The following is a 20,730-nucleotide window of genomic DNA, read 5'->3' as shown; positions in this document are numbered from 1 at the left end:
CCCGAAACATGTACAGTATGCAGAAATCCCACCAGATTCCTGAGGACATGAGGAACACAGACCACCGGATAAAATCCTCCCTAGAAAGCAGTTTGCAGCTCACCGCCAAATCTCCCTGCTTCAGCACAGACCAGAACAGTAAGACCAGGCAGGGAATTGAATTACATTCAAAGGTCCCCGGTATATGCCCAAACCCCAGAACCCAATGTGGGGTTCAGTGTATCTCCCACCAGGTATAAGGTGGCGAGAGTTATATGTTTTTAAGTTACAATAATGTTTAGTATGGGTAAAAATCCATTTGCATGGGAGACAGAGTGGCTACTCCGCCCTCTAAGCTTCAAAGGCAATCCAGGATATGGAAGTGTTAAACCATTTGTTAGCAAGGCGAGATATAGAAAGAAAACTTCAATAAGCCATCCTGGCAAGTTTCAAAGAAAATCCAGGATATGGAAGTGTTAAACGATTTTTTAGCAAGGAGTGGGAAAAGGAAGAAAAACTTCAATAAGCCATCCTGGCAAGACTGAGCAGCACCAGGTAAGAGGGGCAGGGTCTCATATGCTAAGCGGCAAAGGTGCAAAGTTCGCACATGCCCATAGCCGAATGAGAAGCCCCCTCTGCCAGGTTTGCAATGTATTGGCAACTCCGTGATAGGGGGACGGAAATATTCCCACGGAGGTATAGGCTGCACTAGTTAGGTATAGGAATGTTAACCCTATAAGAACCCGTGCAGCCCATCAGGAAGGAGAGTCATCATGCTGTAAGAAATTCACCTAAGAGTCATCATGCTGTAAGAGATTCGTAACATTGTAACAAAGATTCAGCTAAGCTTCAAGAGTTCGTAAGAACTAAGGTTCCAAGATCCAATACTACGGGAACAGAATGAAAGAAGCAGCTCCGGCAGAGTAAAACAGCAGTGGCAAGTTGCGCTGCTGACCGAGGACTGTTTCAGGCTCCTTTCACAAGCAACTCCCACTCCTGGGAAATTGCTCCTAGATACTTTGTTTTGCAACATCTCGATTTGGAAACAAGATATTTCGTTTTACCCTGTTCCAGTAAGTGTATTTTCGTTGTAATTGTAAACCAAGCTGTGTGCGTTCATTCTGTAAATAAATCACAATTTATTTTATCTCTTCCTTTGCTCAATCAAAGGATCCGGGTATTTTGGTGTTAAAAGTTCTGGTCTACCATGACAGGCATGGAAAGTCATGACTAGTTAACCCAGCGGTGCGCAATCTGTGGGGCGCGACCCCCAGGGGGGGCGCGAGACTGCCGACGGGGGGCGCGGGGTTTACAGAGGCCCCGCGCGCTTCCCGAAGGCACATAAATTAAGTGCCGGGGGAGCTGCAGGGCCTCTGTAAACCATACTTACCCGTGGCTCCAGCGGCTTCCTCCCGGCGTCGCCATGGCAACGCGGCGTCAAAATGACGCTGCGAGGTCATGTGACGTCACGTTGCTATGGCAACGTGACGTCATTACGCCGGAGCGCGGGTAAGTTGGGGTTGGGGGGGGGCGCGGGAGCGAGGGGACAGCCGTCAGGGGGGCGCAGGGAAAAAAGTTTGCGCCCCCCTGAGTTAACCCATCGGATACTAAGCAGTTACTATGTACTGTAATATATTTAACTTACTCCTTAATCATCTATTTCAGGTTGGTTTAGCTTATCTTGCCTATGAATACAATTGCCAATATATTGCCCATTATATACATATGAAAGATAGAGCTAACGCCAGCCTGGAGTAGGCGATACAATATATGTGGTATTTCTGCCGTTAATCCCGTTCCTATGAATATCAGAACATGATGAATATCCATTAATAGCAAAACATGCAGTATTTTGCCTCTTTATTATCAAAATAGATATGTTATTGAATCCCATAAAAGTGTGTTATTTTGGGAGGTGCAAAGCTAATGTATTGCACTTTAAAAACGAAGCACTTCTTTTGTCAAGAATACCCCATTTTTAGATGACCGCAGCTTGATATATCTGTATCCACAGGCATTACTGTATGTATCCAAGCTTTTTCGACATATGACACTTACTGCAGGAATTCTCCAGACGAATCAAACAATTGAGGAAATCATCAAACTCTATTTGATACTTGTCATCAGCATATCTCAGGACGACCAATTGCAACACAATGTTGTTGAGCTGAAACCCTGCAGAGTAGAAAATAGTTACATTTTAGAAAAGGAAATCCAGTGTATTTTGCATGGGGAGGGGGGAGGAAGGAATTAACTTAATTACATAATAATTTATAAAAAATATGGGAAATTATGGATGCTGAGAATATAACCCAATAACTATGTACAGAACAATAATTTGCTCAGCTATTAAGGAAATTCAAAATGTTGAAAAACATTAATCTATTTATCTTTTCAATACTTTCTCACAGATCAATGATCAATTTTTTATCTGGAGTGAGACGCCCATATTAATCTTTCAACTGCAAATGTATTATTTTTAATCTGATTGAAACATTTTCTATAAAGTTTAATGTAAAAAATGTGGATGAACAATGACTACAACAATCCTCATACTATTACTTTCTGGTGATTATAAAGAAAGCCATGTAAGGTTGTTTTAATATTACAGTATTTTAATACTAAATTAATCAAAGATTTACTATAAAAGCTGTAATTAAATTTCACATTTTATTTTTACCTGCAGCTTTCAAAGCCAGCCGAAGCTCATATGAAGATATGGTCCCTGACTTATCTGTGTCACAATTGATAAAGATACTCTGAGGAAAAAAAGCAAGTTGTTAATAGGTTAAAACTTGTATGTTTCAACCCCATTAGTAGCTGGTAGTAATACATAGAGATGTGCAAAAATATCACATAATGCAGTCGCAAAATGTGTAGATTTTTCTCCACCAATTTTGCTGCCTTACAATGCGTTCAATGAAGCCTCAAAGGGATTATAATGACACAAAATGAGTCTTAGATGTTTCAATTTCACAAGCTTTCACCAGACAGTGAGCAAAACATAGTGTGTCCCGTATTTATAGTCTCAGTATTAGGCAATTTGAGTGATTTTAGCAATTTTTGAGAATTTAGAAAATTAGCATATTAAGCAAAATTGTAATGCCCATGTGACTAAGAAGAAAAATTTATTTTTACTGCATCGGATTGAAGCCAGGAGTCTCCGGAGCTGACCCGCATTAGTCTCAGCTCCAGAGACCCCTGCTTTAATCCTATGTAATAAAAATACAATTACAGTCAGCTTCATTCCCTTAGCGGCTAACCCCTAAGGTAATGAAGGGGTTACATACCGTTGCCCAGTGTATTGGGGGTAGAGGTGGTGGGTGAAGGTGGTATTTGGCTCATGGTGGGTGTTTATGTCTACCGGAAGGGTTGTGGGAGGATTTAACCCCTTCATTAGCTTAGCGGTTACTACCGCTAAGCTAATGAAATGGTTTTTATTTGATTTTAATAACACAGTATTGAAGCAGTGGGTCTACGGAGCTGAACTGCATTAATTTCAGCTTCAGGAACCCCTGCTTCTTGAGTTACAGGCAGATACAGTAAGTACCATTTGTTCTGCACAGTCTATCCATTAATTTTGCCCCTTAAAGTTGCAGACCAATCTACTTGTGTTTTAAAAAAAAAAATAATCAGTTCTTTACTTTGACAAAATACTTGTAGCATTTTTTTAATGAATTACATTTTTAATGTATTATAATGAAACCAGCATTTTTTGTTTCTATAGCAACCATTTACAAAGTCACATCCCCTTCCTCTTCTAAAACGGCTCTGGCACACCCCTTTTTGAGCCCTGCCCTCTCTCTAAGAGTGCATCAATTATATCTAGTGACTGCCTGGTCACATGATATTCCTCACAGATCTTAGCGTCATTGGTCCTCTTCTGCTGCACTGACAACCATTTAATGAACCTCCAAGCCGAATATTCTCTGATCGTTCACAGGAGAAAGGAGTGATCGTCAATTTAGCTAATTACTTATCATTGTGTGGATTGTATTGATGCACATATTAAAAGGTTTTGTTTTGTTTTTAAACGGCAGCTTGGACTGCTGCTTTAATCTCTGTTAAGCTCGATTTATTTTTAGTCCATATTTGGAGTTCCGTTGTTTCTATCCCAGGCATTTTCATTTTTTTGGTAATCTTAACAACTTTGCCGACATTCAACTAAATATGCATCAACTAAACTTTAAATGAAGATGTTCTTCCTCCCAATCCCCAGAGTCTACTATCCTCCAACATCAGCTCATATCTTTTTGGTTCTACCATACTTTATAGAAAGTTGTACTCGTGTCCCTTATGGAGAGAACAATATGCACGTCACAGTTTCATTTTGTCTAAAGAGAACAGTACTTAGGGGCCTATGCAGAGAGCAGCGCTATTTCGAAATTCGCCATTTTTTGGAGAAAATCGCGCAGAAAGCAGCAGAAAATGGCGAGTTCCGAAAAACGCGCCAATTTTTCTTTTCTATTTGTAAAACTCGCCTCGCGGCTGGCGAGAACCTCAATCTCGCCAGTTTTAAAAATATCCGTATGCAGAGAGGCGCGAACGGCATCTAGCGGCTGTTCGCGCCAATAAAATGGCGCGATTGTCTCCTTTTTGCCTCGCCAGAAAAAACTGGCAAGAAGCTGCCGCTCGCGGCCATTGCAAAGGGAAAAAAAAGGCGCAAATTTGTTTTTACACGTTTCTGAAGCGCGCATCTCGCCAATTTAAACTCGCCACACGCATCCATGTTAAACATAGCAGAATTCGCACTTTTCTGCATATGGAGAATAAAACTCTCCAAAAAAGCTACTTTTTAATAAATTCGCCAATTTTAAAATTCGCTGCTCTCTGCATAGGCCCCTTAATCGTACAGAAAACATTTTAAAAAATGACAGATTCTCTTACTATCCAGTTCTTCAATTTGTCCCAGAAGATTTTGAACTCATCAAATCCAAGCTTTCCATTGCCACTTGACTGTTGTAGCATAAGGTAAGGTTAAACGTTTTACACTTTACACTCCTTTTTTTAATTTAATTAATTATTTTCACTTTTATTTATTGAGTATACACTGTAAACTCTTGGTGATATACAGCATGCATCAATACAAAGAAAAGTGTGAACACACTGATTTATTTGTGCCAAATGCAAGAAAACAGTTTCTTATATGTGGTACAAATTATTAGACACGGTATGCTACTGTACTTCATAGTATTTTTTTCACAAATCGAAAGGAAAAAGAATGAAGCATACAAATAAACCCCCTTACAATATATGACATGCAATTTCTCACTAAATAACAAGCTGGTACACGTGGGGAAAATTGATTGGAGTAAAGTATCTTAATATGGTACACAACTTGTCCCAGGTGTGGGAGGGACCTTGGGAATGAGATGTTTCCATTGCACATATTATTCTGTAAGTTTTAAATTTGTTTACCATTTTTATAAAGTGTTTTTATCTTTCAATTAATACTGTCCTTTTGTGCTTCCTTTTTTGTTGTGTGTTGTCCTAAAGTTTGCCCTGTTTGATTGTGGGAGAAAGTTTGAGCAGCAGGATCAACTATTTTGGGATCTTTTCTGGGAGGCTTAGGTCCAGCACAGACCCAATCTTTTACCTACTGGAGACTAAAATACAACTTTTAATAAATCACTAAAATAATATAAGTAATCACAGCTCGCGATGCTAAAATAATGAAAATACACAATAAGCTCAATAGTAAGCGTGATCTAAATCACTAATGTGGCAAAGGGTAAGGGAATGGTGAGTTCCCTAGAAAAGCCGCATTAGTGATTTATTCCAACAGTATTACACTATTATTTTTGTTTTTCCTCTCTCTTTTATGTGCTGAGTCCCATGAATTCATCTTCCACTGTATCCAATGAACATTGGACATTGGGATTCACTTGTCATGGACACTTAATCAAGGACTTTTGAGATTGGTACCAATTTGTATTTCACACTATTTGTTCACCTTATTTTTTATGCACATGTATGGTCATTCACTTTGGTGCCATTAGGTAACATTTTCTTGAGGGAGAAGGTGCACTCACCCGACCCATCAAAAGTGCCTAGGATGCACATCCATCACCAAAAACTGTGTAATTACTAGTAAATGAGTATCCTTCCGAAGGAGGAAAAACACTGTACTCCAGAGGCCTTATTAAAAATTGGAAAATTATTTAATGAAAAAAGGATCGACGTTTCAGTCCACATCTTAAATCTTACACCATAAAATCACTGTTTAAATACATATCAGAAGTGAGCATCCACCTGTATTAGTGACATGATTGCATCTTTACGTTCAAGAACTCCAACCCTGGAAACACAATATGGTTGCTTGGCAATGGTACAGATTAACACAGCGGGGGTCCCTGACAGTCCAATTCAGTTTGAATTGGACTGCCAGGGACCCCCGCTGTGTTAATCCGATGGGCCATTAGTCTGTCTGCAGAAATGTCACAGAAATGTTGCAAGATTACTGGGAAATAGCCCCAGATTTTCCAAAGCAAGTGTTCGGATACTCATGTTTGCATCTGTAGTAGGAAGGAAAATAAGTTTAAACCAACCTTAAGAGCTCAACCAATGAAATTATCAAGTACCTTGTTAGCTCTTAAACCAAAGGCAATTGTCAAATATTTAAATAGTGTTGTAGATTGTCTTAGAGTTTGATTTACCATCTAGAGCTTTAGTCAAGGTAGTGAGTCATGTCAATATACTAGGAATCAGGAATCGCATGACATTTTGTACTTGGATATCACGGACTACCGTTTGCTTAGTTCTAACATCAAAATTAATTGGTATCTTGAGTCACGAGAGCAACCAAACTTTGATGTCATGGACAGTACCCTTTGGTTAGATTTGATGAAAAAATGTAAGAGTTGTGAGTAAATAAGGAAAAAATATGTACTTTAAGTCACATGACAACTGTAAAGAATGTAATGGACAGTACTTGAAGTATGTAAAGAGTGTTAGCCAAAGTCTCCAAAGAACACAAACAGGTCTAATCAATGTCTAATACTCATGTCTATTTCACAATTAAATCAACAAATTGTCACAGAGTAATCATTATAAAATGTCTAATTAATGACAATTCTTATATTCAAAAAAAATTAGAAAGTCTGAGTTCTTCATTCAGACCTTGAGGGATCTCTGTGTCCGATTAAAAACTCCATTTGGGCTCATGTTGCAGTAATAGTTGTTTCACATATCCCCCTCTTGGGGTAGTTAACACATGATCAATGGTCATATAATGTAGAGTGGCCAATTGCTGTACTTTGTAAAGAATTTTTTTTAGCTACAGGCCTTCTGATTCCCTCTTGTCAGGGTCAACTGAATAATGGAGCGATGCTCATTCATCCTTTTTCTAAAGTTCTATCAGTCTTGCCAATCTAGAGCATGCCACATTGGCAGAAGATGAGATAGATTAGTGATGTAGTTAAACATGAAACATTATGCTTAATAGTGATGTATTTCCCTTAATGCGGGTGTTTGAATTGGGTGCCTTTAATGAGACTATTCCTACATGTCATACACCCTTTGTAGCAATAATCGCTCTTTCTGACTGGACTTAAGCGGCATTGTGGATATACTGTACAGTAGATGCAGGTATTTATCCATAGGGTCACCTTTCATTAGCAGGTCTTTAAGATTTGTATTACTTCTGTATCCAAATATGGTGTTCCTTTGTTTGTAAGGAAACAACTTTGTGTCCTTTTTAATATCGGTCAATGCTGGATCACAGATTTCTTAAGCTTGTTAGAGATGTTTGAGAAAGTGGTGATAAAAGGTTGCTTTTTTCCCTCTGTTTATCTCTAGATGTTAACAATGTATCTCTGTATAATTGTAGCCCCATCTGTGCAACGCTATCAAACTTCTTTTTTTATTATTGCCTCTAGAGATTAACTTTTCCACCATAAATTCTATTTGTATGGTACTATCTTTCATCATAGTTACCCTGGCAAATTCCACTGACATTGTAAATGCATTCAATGAATACATTGTGGGGTGTGCTACTAACTTAATAGCGAAATGCAACCCGTACTACATACATGAACAACATTCTGGGAGTATCTCTATATCCCCATCCTCTCCCAACACTGCCCACAGTTTTCAATTTGTCCCAGTATCTGAAGAGGAGATTACACATGCGCTCCTCAAATTAAAACTAATCAGCCAATGTGGACGAAACCTGCTGCAATCTAAGTTTCTACGACTTGGTGCCCCAGCCGTTGCCAAACCGCTTGCTTCCCTAATCAGCTCTACTGTGTCTTCAGGCCATATCCCTAAGACCCAGAAAACTGCCAGGGTTGTCCCAATCTTCATAAGTGGGGACAAAAACACTGTCTCAAACTACAGGCCAATTAATCTTCTCCCAATACTATCCAAACTCATGGGGAAATGTTTTCACTCCCAATTAAGCGATTACTATATCAATACAAATTTCCCTAGCCAATTCCAATCTGGCTTTCGGCCCAAACACTTCACGGTAACTAACCTCCTAAAAGTTTGCAATGAGATCCAGTGTGGAAAGAAACTGGGACAACTTACTGGTGCAATATTCCTAGATTTTGCTAAGGCTTTTGATTTTTTTGATTATGTTATCTTGCTAAAAAAAACAAACTCCAGCGCTCTGGTATAGGGAACCATGTTTTAAACTGGTTTCATTACTACCTATCAGGTAGATCCCAACATGTGTCTATCTCGGGCATTAACTTCAAACCTTTGGATATCACCTGTGGTGTCCCGCAAGGCTCTGTTCTGGGGCCCCTAATCTTCTCAGTGTTCATTAATGATCTTCTTACAGCTTGTAAGAGAGCCTCAATACACATGTATGAAGATGACACAATCTTATATGCACATAGCACTAACCTCTCTGGCCTTGGACACATTCTTCAATCAAAAGATTTCAATGAAGGAGCTACAGATCAGAACCAACTCTAATACTAGCCTAACCTGTTACTAGTTTCAAATATTTGGGCATATGGTTTGACTCCCATTTAACATTTGGGTTGCACATTGATACCCTGATATCCAAAACCTATGCAAAAGTAGGTGTACTATATAGGAACAAATCCTCCTTAAATCTGCTGGTCAGAAAGCACATCGCACAGCATATGCTGATGCCAATTATAGACTATGGGGACATAATATATGTAACGGCACCCGAAACTCATCTTGGCAAACTTGATACCCTCTACACCTCAATATGCTGCTTTGTCCTCCAATGTAATTACACCACACATCACTATGAAATGCTCAAAGAGCTAGATTGGTCATCACTTGAGTCTAGGCGCAGTTCATCTGTCCTATCTTGCCTTTAAATACTTTCTGGGCAAGCTACCTGCCTATCTGAACAAGCTCCTCAACCCTACCACATGCAGCACTTATCCACTGAGATCTGACTACAAAAGAATTTTCATGGTCCCAAGGTTCAACAAAGTATCCGGCCGCTCCTCCTTCTCTTACGGTGAACCCCACAACTGGAACCGTCACCGGAGACATTCACTGCCACCACCGGTCTAAGTTCTTTCAAAACTAAAGATGTCTCACATTTTAATCTGGTCTGTAACTGTTATATACGCCTATAATGTATATTATCTTTTACTGTGCATGCAATGTCTTGTATATAATGTACTGTATAATCCTTTTCACTTATTGCAACTATGTACTGTACAGACGAAGCCACGAATATCCTAAAGCTTGCTTTAAACTAGCCGGGTTACATTCAGGGTATGTGCTTGGTATGTGCTGGGCTAGTTTGAGGCAAGTTTAAGGCATTTCTGCATTGACTAACGACCCATAGGATTAACACTGAAATTCAGTTTGAATGGGACTGCTAGGGACCCCCGCTGTTAATCTGATGGGCCATTAATCAATGCAGAAATGCTGGGGCTAGTTTAAGGCAAGTATAAGGCATGTATTCAGAATGTACCTGGCTGTACCTGGGTCTTTTTGGTGATTGCCACTGGTTTGTTTTAGAATAGTCACAGTCTCTGCTGTTTTTGTCACCATGTATTTGTCATTATAACTCTGTGCCCAGGACATACTTGAAAACGAGAGGTAACTTTCAATGTATTACTTCCTGGTAAAACATTTTATAAATAAATACATAAATCATGGAGCTTCCAATCCTAGCCACCCTTATGAATTGAGTGTATGGTAATCCTTTTTTGTTTTTTAAAGGAATTGGGTGGGCCAATAGTATCATATTTCAATTGGTTGGTTTCATGTACACATTTGTTTGCAAGTGGTTACTAGAGATGGGCGGAACTGTCAAAATCCAAGCTTTCCATTCAAAATCCACTCTGAGGTGAAAAATCCGTCAACAGATTGTGTCCATTTCAATCGGTGCAGATTATTAAAAAACCACCATTGGATACAATCCGCTGCTGGATTTTACCAATCCAATCCGCGGATCTCTCAATCCGCTGGTGGATTTTCAGAATCCAATGTGCAGACTGGATTCTTAAAATCCACCAGTGGATTGAGGAATCCTCGGATTGGATTGTCAATGATGAAAACAAATCCGGGAAAAGGCTTATCTGCTTTCTTGAAATTGATCCGCAGACCAAAGGAACAAACAGATCTGCAGCGGATCCAAATCCACCCAAAAAAATTAGCCCATCTGTAGTGGTTACCTACTTTTCTAACAAGGACATCCAAATAGTTCATTTTAGAAACGTTGTAATTGATAATAAAATGAATTGAACCCAGAAGAGAATTTTGTGTGTTATGAAAATCAAGTAATTCACCATCTGTCCCTGACCACAAGAAAAACAGATAATCTACTGTATGTATCTACAATAGTTTGAAATAAAATGTCAGTTTTTATGGTTGTTAGGAATATTGGTGGTTTTATAATGTCCCACATAGAGAGACTGGCAAAAGCAGGGGCCACATTAGAATCCATTACCATGCCAGTCAATTTTAAAAAGAAGGTTCTTTTGAAATTGAAATAATTACAAGTTAGAACTAAATTAAGATTTTCCAATACAAATTGAATAGGAGGTCCATTGTAAAGTGATGAATAACTTCATGTGTCAGCTATTATTTTTAACCCCTTGGAGTGGGGAATTACTTTGTACATTCATAGTAACAAGAAATGTAGTGAAACACTGGAAATTTCTTTAATCAAAGGTAATTATATCCTTCACGTAGATAGAAAGCTGTGTCACCAGTGGCTGAGGCAAAAAGTCCAGCAATTGTGAAATCAGCTGACAGAGGGAACCACGTGCAGAAATAATAGGGTGACTTGGGGGATCTGTGAAAGATTTGTGAATTTTGGGAAGAGCATAAATAATAGGTCAAATAAGGTGTACCTGTGTGAGAAAAAGTGCATTGTCCAAATTAATTTAGTCCAATTGAATCCCAAATAAGACAAAAGAATCAATTTGATTATTGAATTTTAATGTTGGAGCTAAGGATAATTTTTTGTAGGCTAGATGATCACCAAGTAATTTCAAAAACTGTGGCCTATTGTATATTTGATGTCGTCCTGGATTTCTAGGCCAACCTCTTTATCTGCTGAATGTATTATGATGTCTTTGTTCTTCACCAATTTATTTAAGGCCATACATTTTAAATGAGATATGATAGAATACGATCTTTGGGGTAGTTCTTAATGAAACCTTGTAAATCCTGTGTTAGTAGCCTATTAAATATGGTTATCGAAGCATTATTAGGGAATAGTTCAAAAGTACTTTTTTTTTTTTTAATTACATGGTAACATTAATGCAGTAGTGGGTGTCGATGTAATAGGACCCTTTGGTATTGTATAGTCTCATTGTTTTTTTAAAGATTATATAATCTTACATATCCTTGTAAATTTATACAAATCAATTTGAGACGTAAAGGCACTAGAGTTAGTTGTAGATATAAAACATATACCCCTTTCCAAAAGTTGGGTTTCTAGTGTACTAAGTATATAACTTGATAAATTATATATTAGGGATACTTGGGGCATAGTGGTCTTTTACTTGTTAGTTTTACCCCCTCATCGGATGTATTGACTAAATCTCTTTTGATTTTGGCGTTCGTCTCGGTCTTAAAGTGCGTCCACAGGGTTCTAAAAAAAACATGTTTGGCATGGTTATCTGTGCCTGAGGGCCCTCGCTCTCTTTGGTATCACATACGAAAAGATGGACTAAATAGAACAGATTTGTAACCCATCCTGTTGGATGGATTGCATCTATTGAATCTTCTCTGAAGATTATCTGTAAAGCCTTGTATTCTGGATCCAGGCTCACTTGTAGCAGGTGAGATCCATGTAGCATAAACTCATCCCCTTTTTAAAGCACACAAAGTCCTTCTATTTTCTTCAACTTTATTGAGTGTGATTAACAGAAATATAAAAGTACTTGCATGTAGTTTGTGGTAGGAAATGTCTCTTGTGAGGAGAAGCATCCTATTTTAAATTTGTGGCTTTTTTTATCAGGGAAATGTAAAAAGGAATCCCTTTCTAAGGAGCAGTGGAAGATGGAAGATATGCCTACTTCACTTAGTCTGCTGTTGAAAAGAAAGAGCACACTTTCCGTTCCAGTCAGGAACTAGCCACGGGGCATAACAATATACAGAGAAGGACAGGGGGAAAGGGCTAAACCAAACTCAAATATGAGCATTGGGAGGTTGCCAGGCAACTGACTAATGGCTGTGGAAAAGGTGATATGTAACAACTATGTTGCAATTTTACAGCAGCACGGACTGCTTGAACAGGGAAAACTTGAAAATTTCCCTGGGAAGAGCTGGCAGCCTGACAGCAGAAAAAGTACACAGAAAATAAACAATCCTGTTCCAGGATACCTTGTACCAACCAAACATTCTGTGTTCCTTGTAATCTACTGTGACTTTCTGCAATTTAGATTTCTTAAGGCTTACTAGTTCCTCTTTGTATTTATATATGTTAGTTTCTAACTTCTGTAAGCAATCTTGTGTAGTGTCAGTTACTAATGCATTAGTGTTTAATTTCTCAAATTCAAGGATGTCCTTCTTAACAACTTATAGGTTCTTGTCCACTTGTTCCATAACTAGAATCATTAGATCAAACAAACACTTGTTTAATATAACCCACCATTTCCAACTAAAAGTTAAATCAGTCCTGCCAATGGTAAATTTTTCACTCTAAATCTCCTCGGTATATGTCGTTCCCTATGGTAATTAGAGAAAGTACCACCATGTAGTGTCAAATCAATTTCTCTTTTGTTACTCTTTTATGTTTACACGGTAGATGTTCTTGAACGAAATGACGCAATGACGTCACTAACACAGGTGTATGCTCACTTCTGATAAGTATTAAGCAATGATTATATAGTGTAAGGTATCTTGACAAAGGTCTAAACGTTGATTGGTATTTTATAGTAAAGAATTTTTCCAATTTTGAATAAGCACTATGGAGTGCCGCCTTTTTCCTCCTTTGGAAGGATTCTCATTCACTACTGTTCCCAAAAAGACCAGCTGAACGTCTGTGGTCTTCAGAGGATACTTGCGCGCTGCTTCCTTCTCAGGCTTGGTGTCTGGCAGTGCAAAGTGAGACTCCAAGATTGCGATATTACTCTCAACGGAGAGCACAATAACCAAAAAGCCCCACGCATTTCACTGTCTCTGGGAATCTTTTCTCTGAGGAAGCCAGAGAGACAGTGAAACGCATAGGGGTTTTTGGACCATTGTACTCTCTGTTGAGTGTAAAATAAGCATCTTGGAGTCCCATTTCCCACATCCAGATGCCAAACCTGAGGAGGACGCGGTGTGCAAGCATCTTCTATACACCGCAGACGTTCAGCTGGTCTTTTTGGGAACAGGACATTTAACCCTTATTTGGCTAAATGACAACAATTACTATGTTTTGTAACGTATTACTGATGTAATTGTCAAATAAATGCATATACTAGTCTAGATTCTTCCTAGACTTACTATAAAAAGTGAGCTACGAACAATCTCACAAAGCATGGAAGGTATATTTTCCCCTTTTTTGTAGATATACATTTTAAATGGTCTGATAGTATAAGTTGCTAACTTTAACACATATTATTGTCTTTGGTGTTATAGTGCTGAGGATTTACATTTTTTTAGGTTGTTTGAGACAGGAATAGTTTTTTGTAGTCCATTCCACAATTAATTGGCCAGCATAAAGATAAAGAATGGTCAGCTTCATTTCTTAACACTAGTAGAGTGAAAACATTTTTGTAAAACCAGTTGTACAGTATCTGACAGCACCTATTACCAGATTAGTTCCAGTTACCATTTTCATTTCAGGAATCACCATATCTGACCAATATCTGGTATCATATTAATTTTTTGAAACACCACTTATGGCATTTGTGTTTCAGATCTTGAGAATAATATGACACTAATTCAACTATAAAACTATTTGGAAGGATACATCCATGAGGGAAATGATGTTTAAACATGACACAAGGCCTATTTCCTTGACTTTAATATTCTTTGCTGAAAGGAAACAACAACAGTGTTATGATTTGCAGATGACAGAGTTTGTGCTACATTTCAACAGGTATTAATAATGTATTGCACATCAGGTTCTATGATGTGTTTACTACATAATTAGAGTCATAAAAACATCATAAGGACATTTACTGGTCTTACATATGGTTAAGTACTTTTTTTTAAAGAACAGCCTCTAAAATATTATTCTACACACACCAAAAATAGATTAAAATACTGTACTATGATGGTAAAATTAAACTAGCGTTAAACTGCTCTAGGTATTTGAATACAACAGCTTTCAACTCTCTTGAACATCTGAGACACAACAAAGGTATTTGTACAGATGCAGCAGCCGTTGTCTAACCATTTATCGGGTTGAATGATGCACTATAGTGCGTGGTGGTCCGAGATCGTCCTCTGCAGACAAAATGGCCCATTGGATTAACACTGCAGTGGTCCCTGCTGTGTTAATCCTACTGACGTCTACCTGTCTGTAAGAGATGCGAAGTGAGATAGGCTGAATCAGTCACTCTACCTGCGCGGTTCTAACAGGCGATCACGGGGGTTTTATTTACATTTTAACACTACAGTATTGTAGCAGGGGGTCTCCAGAACTGAACCGTATTGATTACAGGTCCAGGGACCCCCTACTTCCCGAGTTGCAGGCCCTGTTATGGGGTGCCGGTATCGCTCTGCATTGTTTAGATCCCACGGTCATGTGATCTACAGGATTTTAACATCAATGAGGTTCAGCTCATGAGACCCCCTGCTCCAATACTGTAGTATTAAAATTAAATAAAACCCCCGCGATCGCCTGTTAGAGACGCATAGGTAGAGTGACTGATTCAGCCTCTCTCTTACGGCGCGTCTCTTACTGACAGGTAGAACTCGTAGGATTAACACAGCAGGGACCCCTGCTGTGTTAATCCGATGGGCCATTAGTCTGCCGTGGCAAATGTTGCAAGGATTTTGGGGAGATCTCGAAAACCAATTCGAGAAATGGTCGGATAATGGCCGCTGCATCTGTATGCATGCCAGTTATGGATAACACTCCTGGGATTTTTCATTTAGCAATATGAAGTGTTGGTAACAACATATCATAAAGTTCAAATCTTTAACTTAACAAAAAAACTCCTTGAAACTGCAAAGTCACTTATTTGGCAACTTTCAAGTTGTTTTCTTGCTTTGAGTTTTATGCGACATCCTGCTGGTAATAATATCAGTAGGTTAAAAATTGGAAAATCCAGTTGGAAAATTAAGTCCGCATGCAATGTAAAGACCCTGCAAACATAACAAATTCACTCTGCTAAAGAAAAAAACAGGTTTGACATGAATAATAAAACTTATTATTGGGAGTTAGGCTCCTGCTGGATGATAGTTATATGTCTGTAGATATCAAGACATTTATAGTAGCAACTAGTGATATACTGGGTCCCAAAAATGATCGGGTAACTGGTACCAGGTACCCGGGGGGAAAAAATTACCCTGTCGGATAACCGGGTACTCGGCCGGGTAGTTTTGGCTTAAATGCAGCTGGTGTCGGAGGGTGAGGAGGACCGCAGCGGAGGGTGAGGAGGACCACAGTGACATCCTTCTTGCGGTGGGAGCAGCAGACCAGCTGCTCCCACTGGCTGAAGAATGTCATCCTCTGCTACCACGGCCTGAAGGATGTCTTCCATTGTTCCCACCGTTACCAGGATGTCACCATGGTCCCACTCCCCCTCCGCCGTGGTCCTCCTCACCCTCCACCGCTGGCTGCAGGTGTGTCTTCTGCTGCTTTGCTCCTGCTGCAGGACCAAGGGAGCAGAACGGAAATTACCCGGCACCGGGTCCCAGCGCCCTGGGCCGGTTCCAGGTAATTTCTGGGTACTTCAAATATGGCCAGGTAGGCTGGGTACCGGGTAATTTCTGGGTAGCCGGTACATCACTAGTAGCAACCCAGTAAATACTGTTCAAGTTTATATGATTCAAATATGCATACCTTTTTTCTGGGAAAATATAAAAGATAAAAGAAATACAGTATATCTGTCTGATTTTTAGCACTTATACTATTCAGCAGAACAACGTTGCCCTTCTCGTTCACAGAGGAATTCAAACTCTATTTCTTATGTTAGCATGTTAAATTTCTGATAATAAAAGATCTGTTCACAATGCTAGCATTCCAGTGTTACCATACTTACTTCTCCTAAGAACAGCATTCAAGACATATTGCAATTCTTCTCCATTAACCTCCATGTCCTACAGTTCACAAAATAAATGTTTCATGTTAACCTCAAATAAATATGTTTCAGCACGCTGAAAAACTGACCATGTTCAATATTTGTTTCCAAAACAATAATGGTAGTTTCAAAGCATAAATAAAGCAGCATAATGGTGACAATTTACCTTAATATCAAGCTAAAATGTTACTGTCAATATAATTAGTGACATACAGTACTATAACATACATAATGTATATCAAAGAGACTGTACAATTCCTTAGTATAAACGTTAATGGCAAAGACCAGGTGCAAGACACAGATTTGCATCCTATTAAGTTGCACTTTAGTATGTTCCTGTTTTGTGGTCCACTGAAGTACAGATGTAGCTAACGTTATTGCAACCTCCCACAAGTGAAATGGCGCAATAGCCCACAGGATGCAATAATGTTGGCGACACCTGAATTTAAATAATTCAGTGTATTTTACCCAAAATTGTCCACATACAGATGCAGCCAGATTCATCTCTAACCTGCCCCAGCACATGTGCTGGTGAACCACAGACCAAACGTGGAGTGATCACAGCAAAGTGCAGAGCAGGGGAAAATTGCCCATCAGGATTACCACAATGGGACTCATGGCTTCTGAATGAAACTCCCGCTGTGTTAACCCTACCGGGCTGCATCAGTCTGGAAGAGCTGCGCAGTTTGAGCAGACAGAAGCAGTCCTCTCTCTGTGCACTTCTAGCAGACAATCACGTTGCTTTCATAATTTTAATCATATTACATTATGGAAGTATGGGGTCTCCAGAGCTGAATCGCCTTCATTTCAGGTCCGGTGAACCCCTGCTTCCCAAGAAAAGGCCCCAGCATGGGGTGCAAGTATCTCCTGCACGTATAAATGTCCCGGTCACGTGACGTGGGAAAATTAAACACACAAAGAGATACCAGCACCACAAAAAGGCCTGTAGCTCGGAAAGCAGGGGATCCATGGTCCTAAAATGAATGCTGTTCAGATGCTGAGACACCCTGCTTCAATCCTATGTTATTAAAATAAAATAAAAGAAGCTTAATTACCTCAACTAAGGTAATGAAGGGTGTGACGGTAGGGGGTAGCCAGCCTTCATAATGAAGGTGAAGCTGTCTAGCAACCCCTAAAACCATGGATCCCTGACAGCTTATCGGCACCTATAAGCAAGGGACAATGTGTGTATTTTGGGACATTGGGAATGGGACACTAATAGTGGATACTGGGGGGTAAAAAGGGTTACAATATCTGTAAAATGTTTTGGGACAAAGTTACCGGTTGTCCCATAATTTTACCCACAAATCACGCTTGATGTGCGGGTACGCATATGCATTGTAATCACATTATGATTCTCTATTAAATATTGCCCAGCCAGCAAGTTCTCGCAACTTGGTTTTAAAACTTCGCTGCTAGGACATGTTTAACCATCCAAGTTCCCAAGCCCAAGATGTAGAAAAGAAATGTGTTTTAAAATGTGTATTAATCTCTATGGAAGCAGTCCCGGTATGATTAGCCAGGATGCCTGCATAGAGATGGTGGATCAAAGGGGAGGATGGGAGTAACGAGGTGTTGGGCAATCTAGTTGAGCGGGGAAGGGTGGAGAACCAGGTTCAGAGACAAGGCTCCTCGCAGGGGAGACTCTTTGTTCTCTCAGACACTATGGAGCCTACCCAGCAGGAGGTATGGGGCTGGCAAGGGGAAGCCATTTCTCGTAGACACAGTTCCCATTGGCCAGTTTGAATTTCCTGCTCGACAGATACCTGAGCCCCTTCGTATTCCTCCTCCTCTGATGGGTGCAACAAGCCGAGCCTCCAGCTTGTGACTGGCTGTTGCACTACGATCCATACTCTGATTGGCCGCCAGTCCCTGTTCCATTTTAGACATAGAACATTGAGGTCTATGTAAGGGGACTGCCCTATCAGAGTACCAAACAATTCCTAGGTTGGGTCCTGTGAAGCAGAGGCGGGTTTTTCAAAGTGCTTTTGCTCACAATAGCAAAGGACTAGGCATCGAGGTGCCGGAGAAGCTTAGCCAAGCAGAGGACAAGTTCTAGAGACGCGGCCAAGTTCTACAATCAAATGAAGATCCGGACAGGGGGAAAGCCAGGTATCTATACGTAGATAGTACCGTAGTGTTCCTGGACGTGGAGCAATTTGAACAAGGGAATGAACCCAGAAGCTGATGCTACCAGAGTCAAGTATATGAAGGGTTAATGGGAATGATCCATAGTCCGCTGTACCGAAAATGGCTCCTCACCATTGACATGAATATTAAGTCACATAAGAATATGAGGATAATGTAACTCACCCGTGGCGGGGGGCCCGTTTTGCAGTGTGGGGCTGGGTCCAGGAATATGAAGTGTCCAGAAACACCGCACTCCTGTGTCCCTTGTGCCGTTAGCTGCTGCCCTTACCCGCCCGGTGCCTGTTGTATCCTCGGGGAAGTTGCTGTACACGTTGAATTGTGTGTCCTGCTGGAATGTCTCCCCTGGCGTCTTTCCTGTGACGAGGGAGCTTGCGGTGGCGTCCTAGATGTTTTTCCGCACCAACCCAGCTTCCATGTGGATACCATCTGATTCCAAATCAGCGCACGCTGTTTCCCACTGAGAGGAGGAGCTGCTGGTGCGTCCCTGCATTCACTGTGCTCCGGCGTGCCGGTGGTTAGGGGGTATGACGTCAGCACTGTCGGGGTGTATCGTGGTGAGGAGTCTGCGTGCCCAGCCGAATAAAGTGCAGATATATAGTTGAGTTGAGGCAGTCACAGCACTTGGAGTCCAGTCAAAGGATGAAGATAAAATCAGCTTTATTTGAACATGCTGTACATTGCAGAAGACAAACTCTGACGCGTTTCGTCTCTGTCCGAGACTTTATCAAAGAGTAATCTACCGTTATCACACAGGTTCCTTAAATAGGTCTCAAACCAATGTGATTGGATGTTCTAAATATGAGTATATGGAACTCAATCAGCCTAATGGGCTGACTGACCTTTAATGAGACCTATTCAAGGAGTCTGCGTGAGAAAAAACAATACATACAAGTAAAATATGTATATAATAAAGGAGAAAATTATATATATTAAAACACATAACATAACATTTAAAAAACGATCACTGCGATTTAAAGCATGATACAATGAAATAATTGAATATTACATATATGGAGTTTGAGGTGTGGAGGGATATGGAGTTTAAAAAAAACATATCGAAATGTGCAAATTAATATATATTTAAAGGACATAGCGATGCTGATAATAATCATCATGTAGATCTATAATTGTAACTATAGTAATAAACAATAATTAATTGTGCAACAATGTTGATATTGAATAGTTATATATAATATTTGTTAATGATGACTATACAATTAATTGAACGGATGGAACAATAAAGCATATGGAGTCTAAAGGCTACAGATCCAGGGAAGGATTGATGTATCGGAATACACCCTCTCTACTCCCACATATTTATATTACAGGAAGTGTTTGAGCTCGTTCACTCTCATCCCAGGGGGGGTAATAGAGAGAACACATTAAACAAACAGGAGATGTATTGGATATACACCCTCAATACTCTTCACCCACATGGGATAAACACAGACAGGGAGCTCAAACACTTCCTGTAATATAAATATATTATATGTATATAAATATCCTGTGGACTGGGTTGGGGGGAGGAGGGAGAGGCCTTCGGGAAGATTTAAACTGGGATCGATGAGGTGTACTTGGGAAATTTGGTCTAAAAATAAAAGGAAATATTTATTAAACTCAAATCCATCGTTATTAACTCCCATATTCAACAACCCTGAGTTTCCCCCAGGGTGCCTAACAAATTATTTCAAGCAACTGAAGGAACTAAATATTGTAATGGTGTATGACCTTGTGGTAGGAGGGAAGCCAATGAAATTCCAGGAGATGCAAATAAAATACCAAACACAGGACATTCAAATTTTTATTTTTTTACAGATTAGACATTTTCTGCTGACATTAGTGCAGAATGAGAGCTTTCCAGATTTACCAAAATTTGAAATATTATGTAAAGTAGGTGTTTACCAGAAGGGGCTGATCTCGAAGATATACACGGGACTGACTTTGGCTACAACCCCCCAAAATC

At 39.8% G+C, this 20,730-nt stretch overlaps 1 protein-coding gene across 1 annotated transcript in view; it reads right to left on the bottom strand.

Moving 5' to 3' along the window:
- CAPN9 (calpain 9) overlaps window positions 1-20,730 on the bottom strand; it is a 118,693-nt gene that overhangs the window by 22,791 nt on the left and 75,172 nt on the right. Inside the window, exons 14-18 of the mRNA XM_075596880.1 lie at window positions 16,578-16,635; window positions 14,336-14,400; window positions 4,867-4,935; window positions 2,660-2,738; window positions 2,038-2,154 (exon numbers count right to left, since the gene is read on the bottom strand). Of these exons, the coding sequence (XP_075452995.1) occupies window positions 2,038-2,154; window positions 2,660-2,738; window positions 4,867-4,935; window positions 14,336-14,400; window positions 16,578-16,635 (388 nt within the window). The remainder of the gene's footprint in view (window positions 1-2,037; window positions 2,155-2,659; window positions 2,739-4,866; window positions 4,936-14,335; window positions 14,401-16,577; window positions 16,636-20,730) is intronic.

This window comes from Ascaphus truei, chromosome 4, assembly GCF_040206685.1.
Source record: "Ascaphus truei isolate aAscTru1 chromosome 4, aAscTru1.hap1, whole genome shotgun sequence".
Classification (NCBI taxonomy): Eukaryota; Metazoa; Chordata; class Amphibia; order Anura; family Ascaphidae; genus Ascaphus; species Ascaphus truei.
The sequence above is the reverse complement of the archived record's forward strand: the minus strand, read 5'-3'. Positions and strand labels throughout refer to the sequence as shown.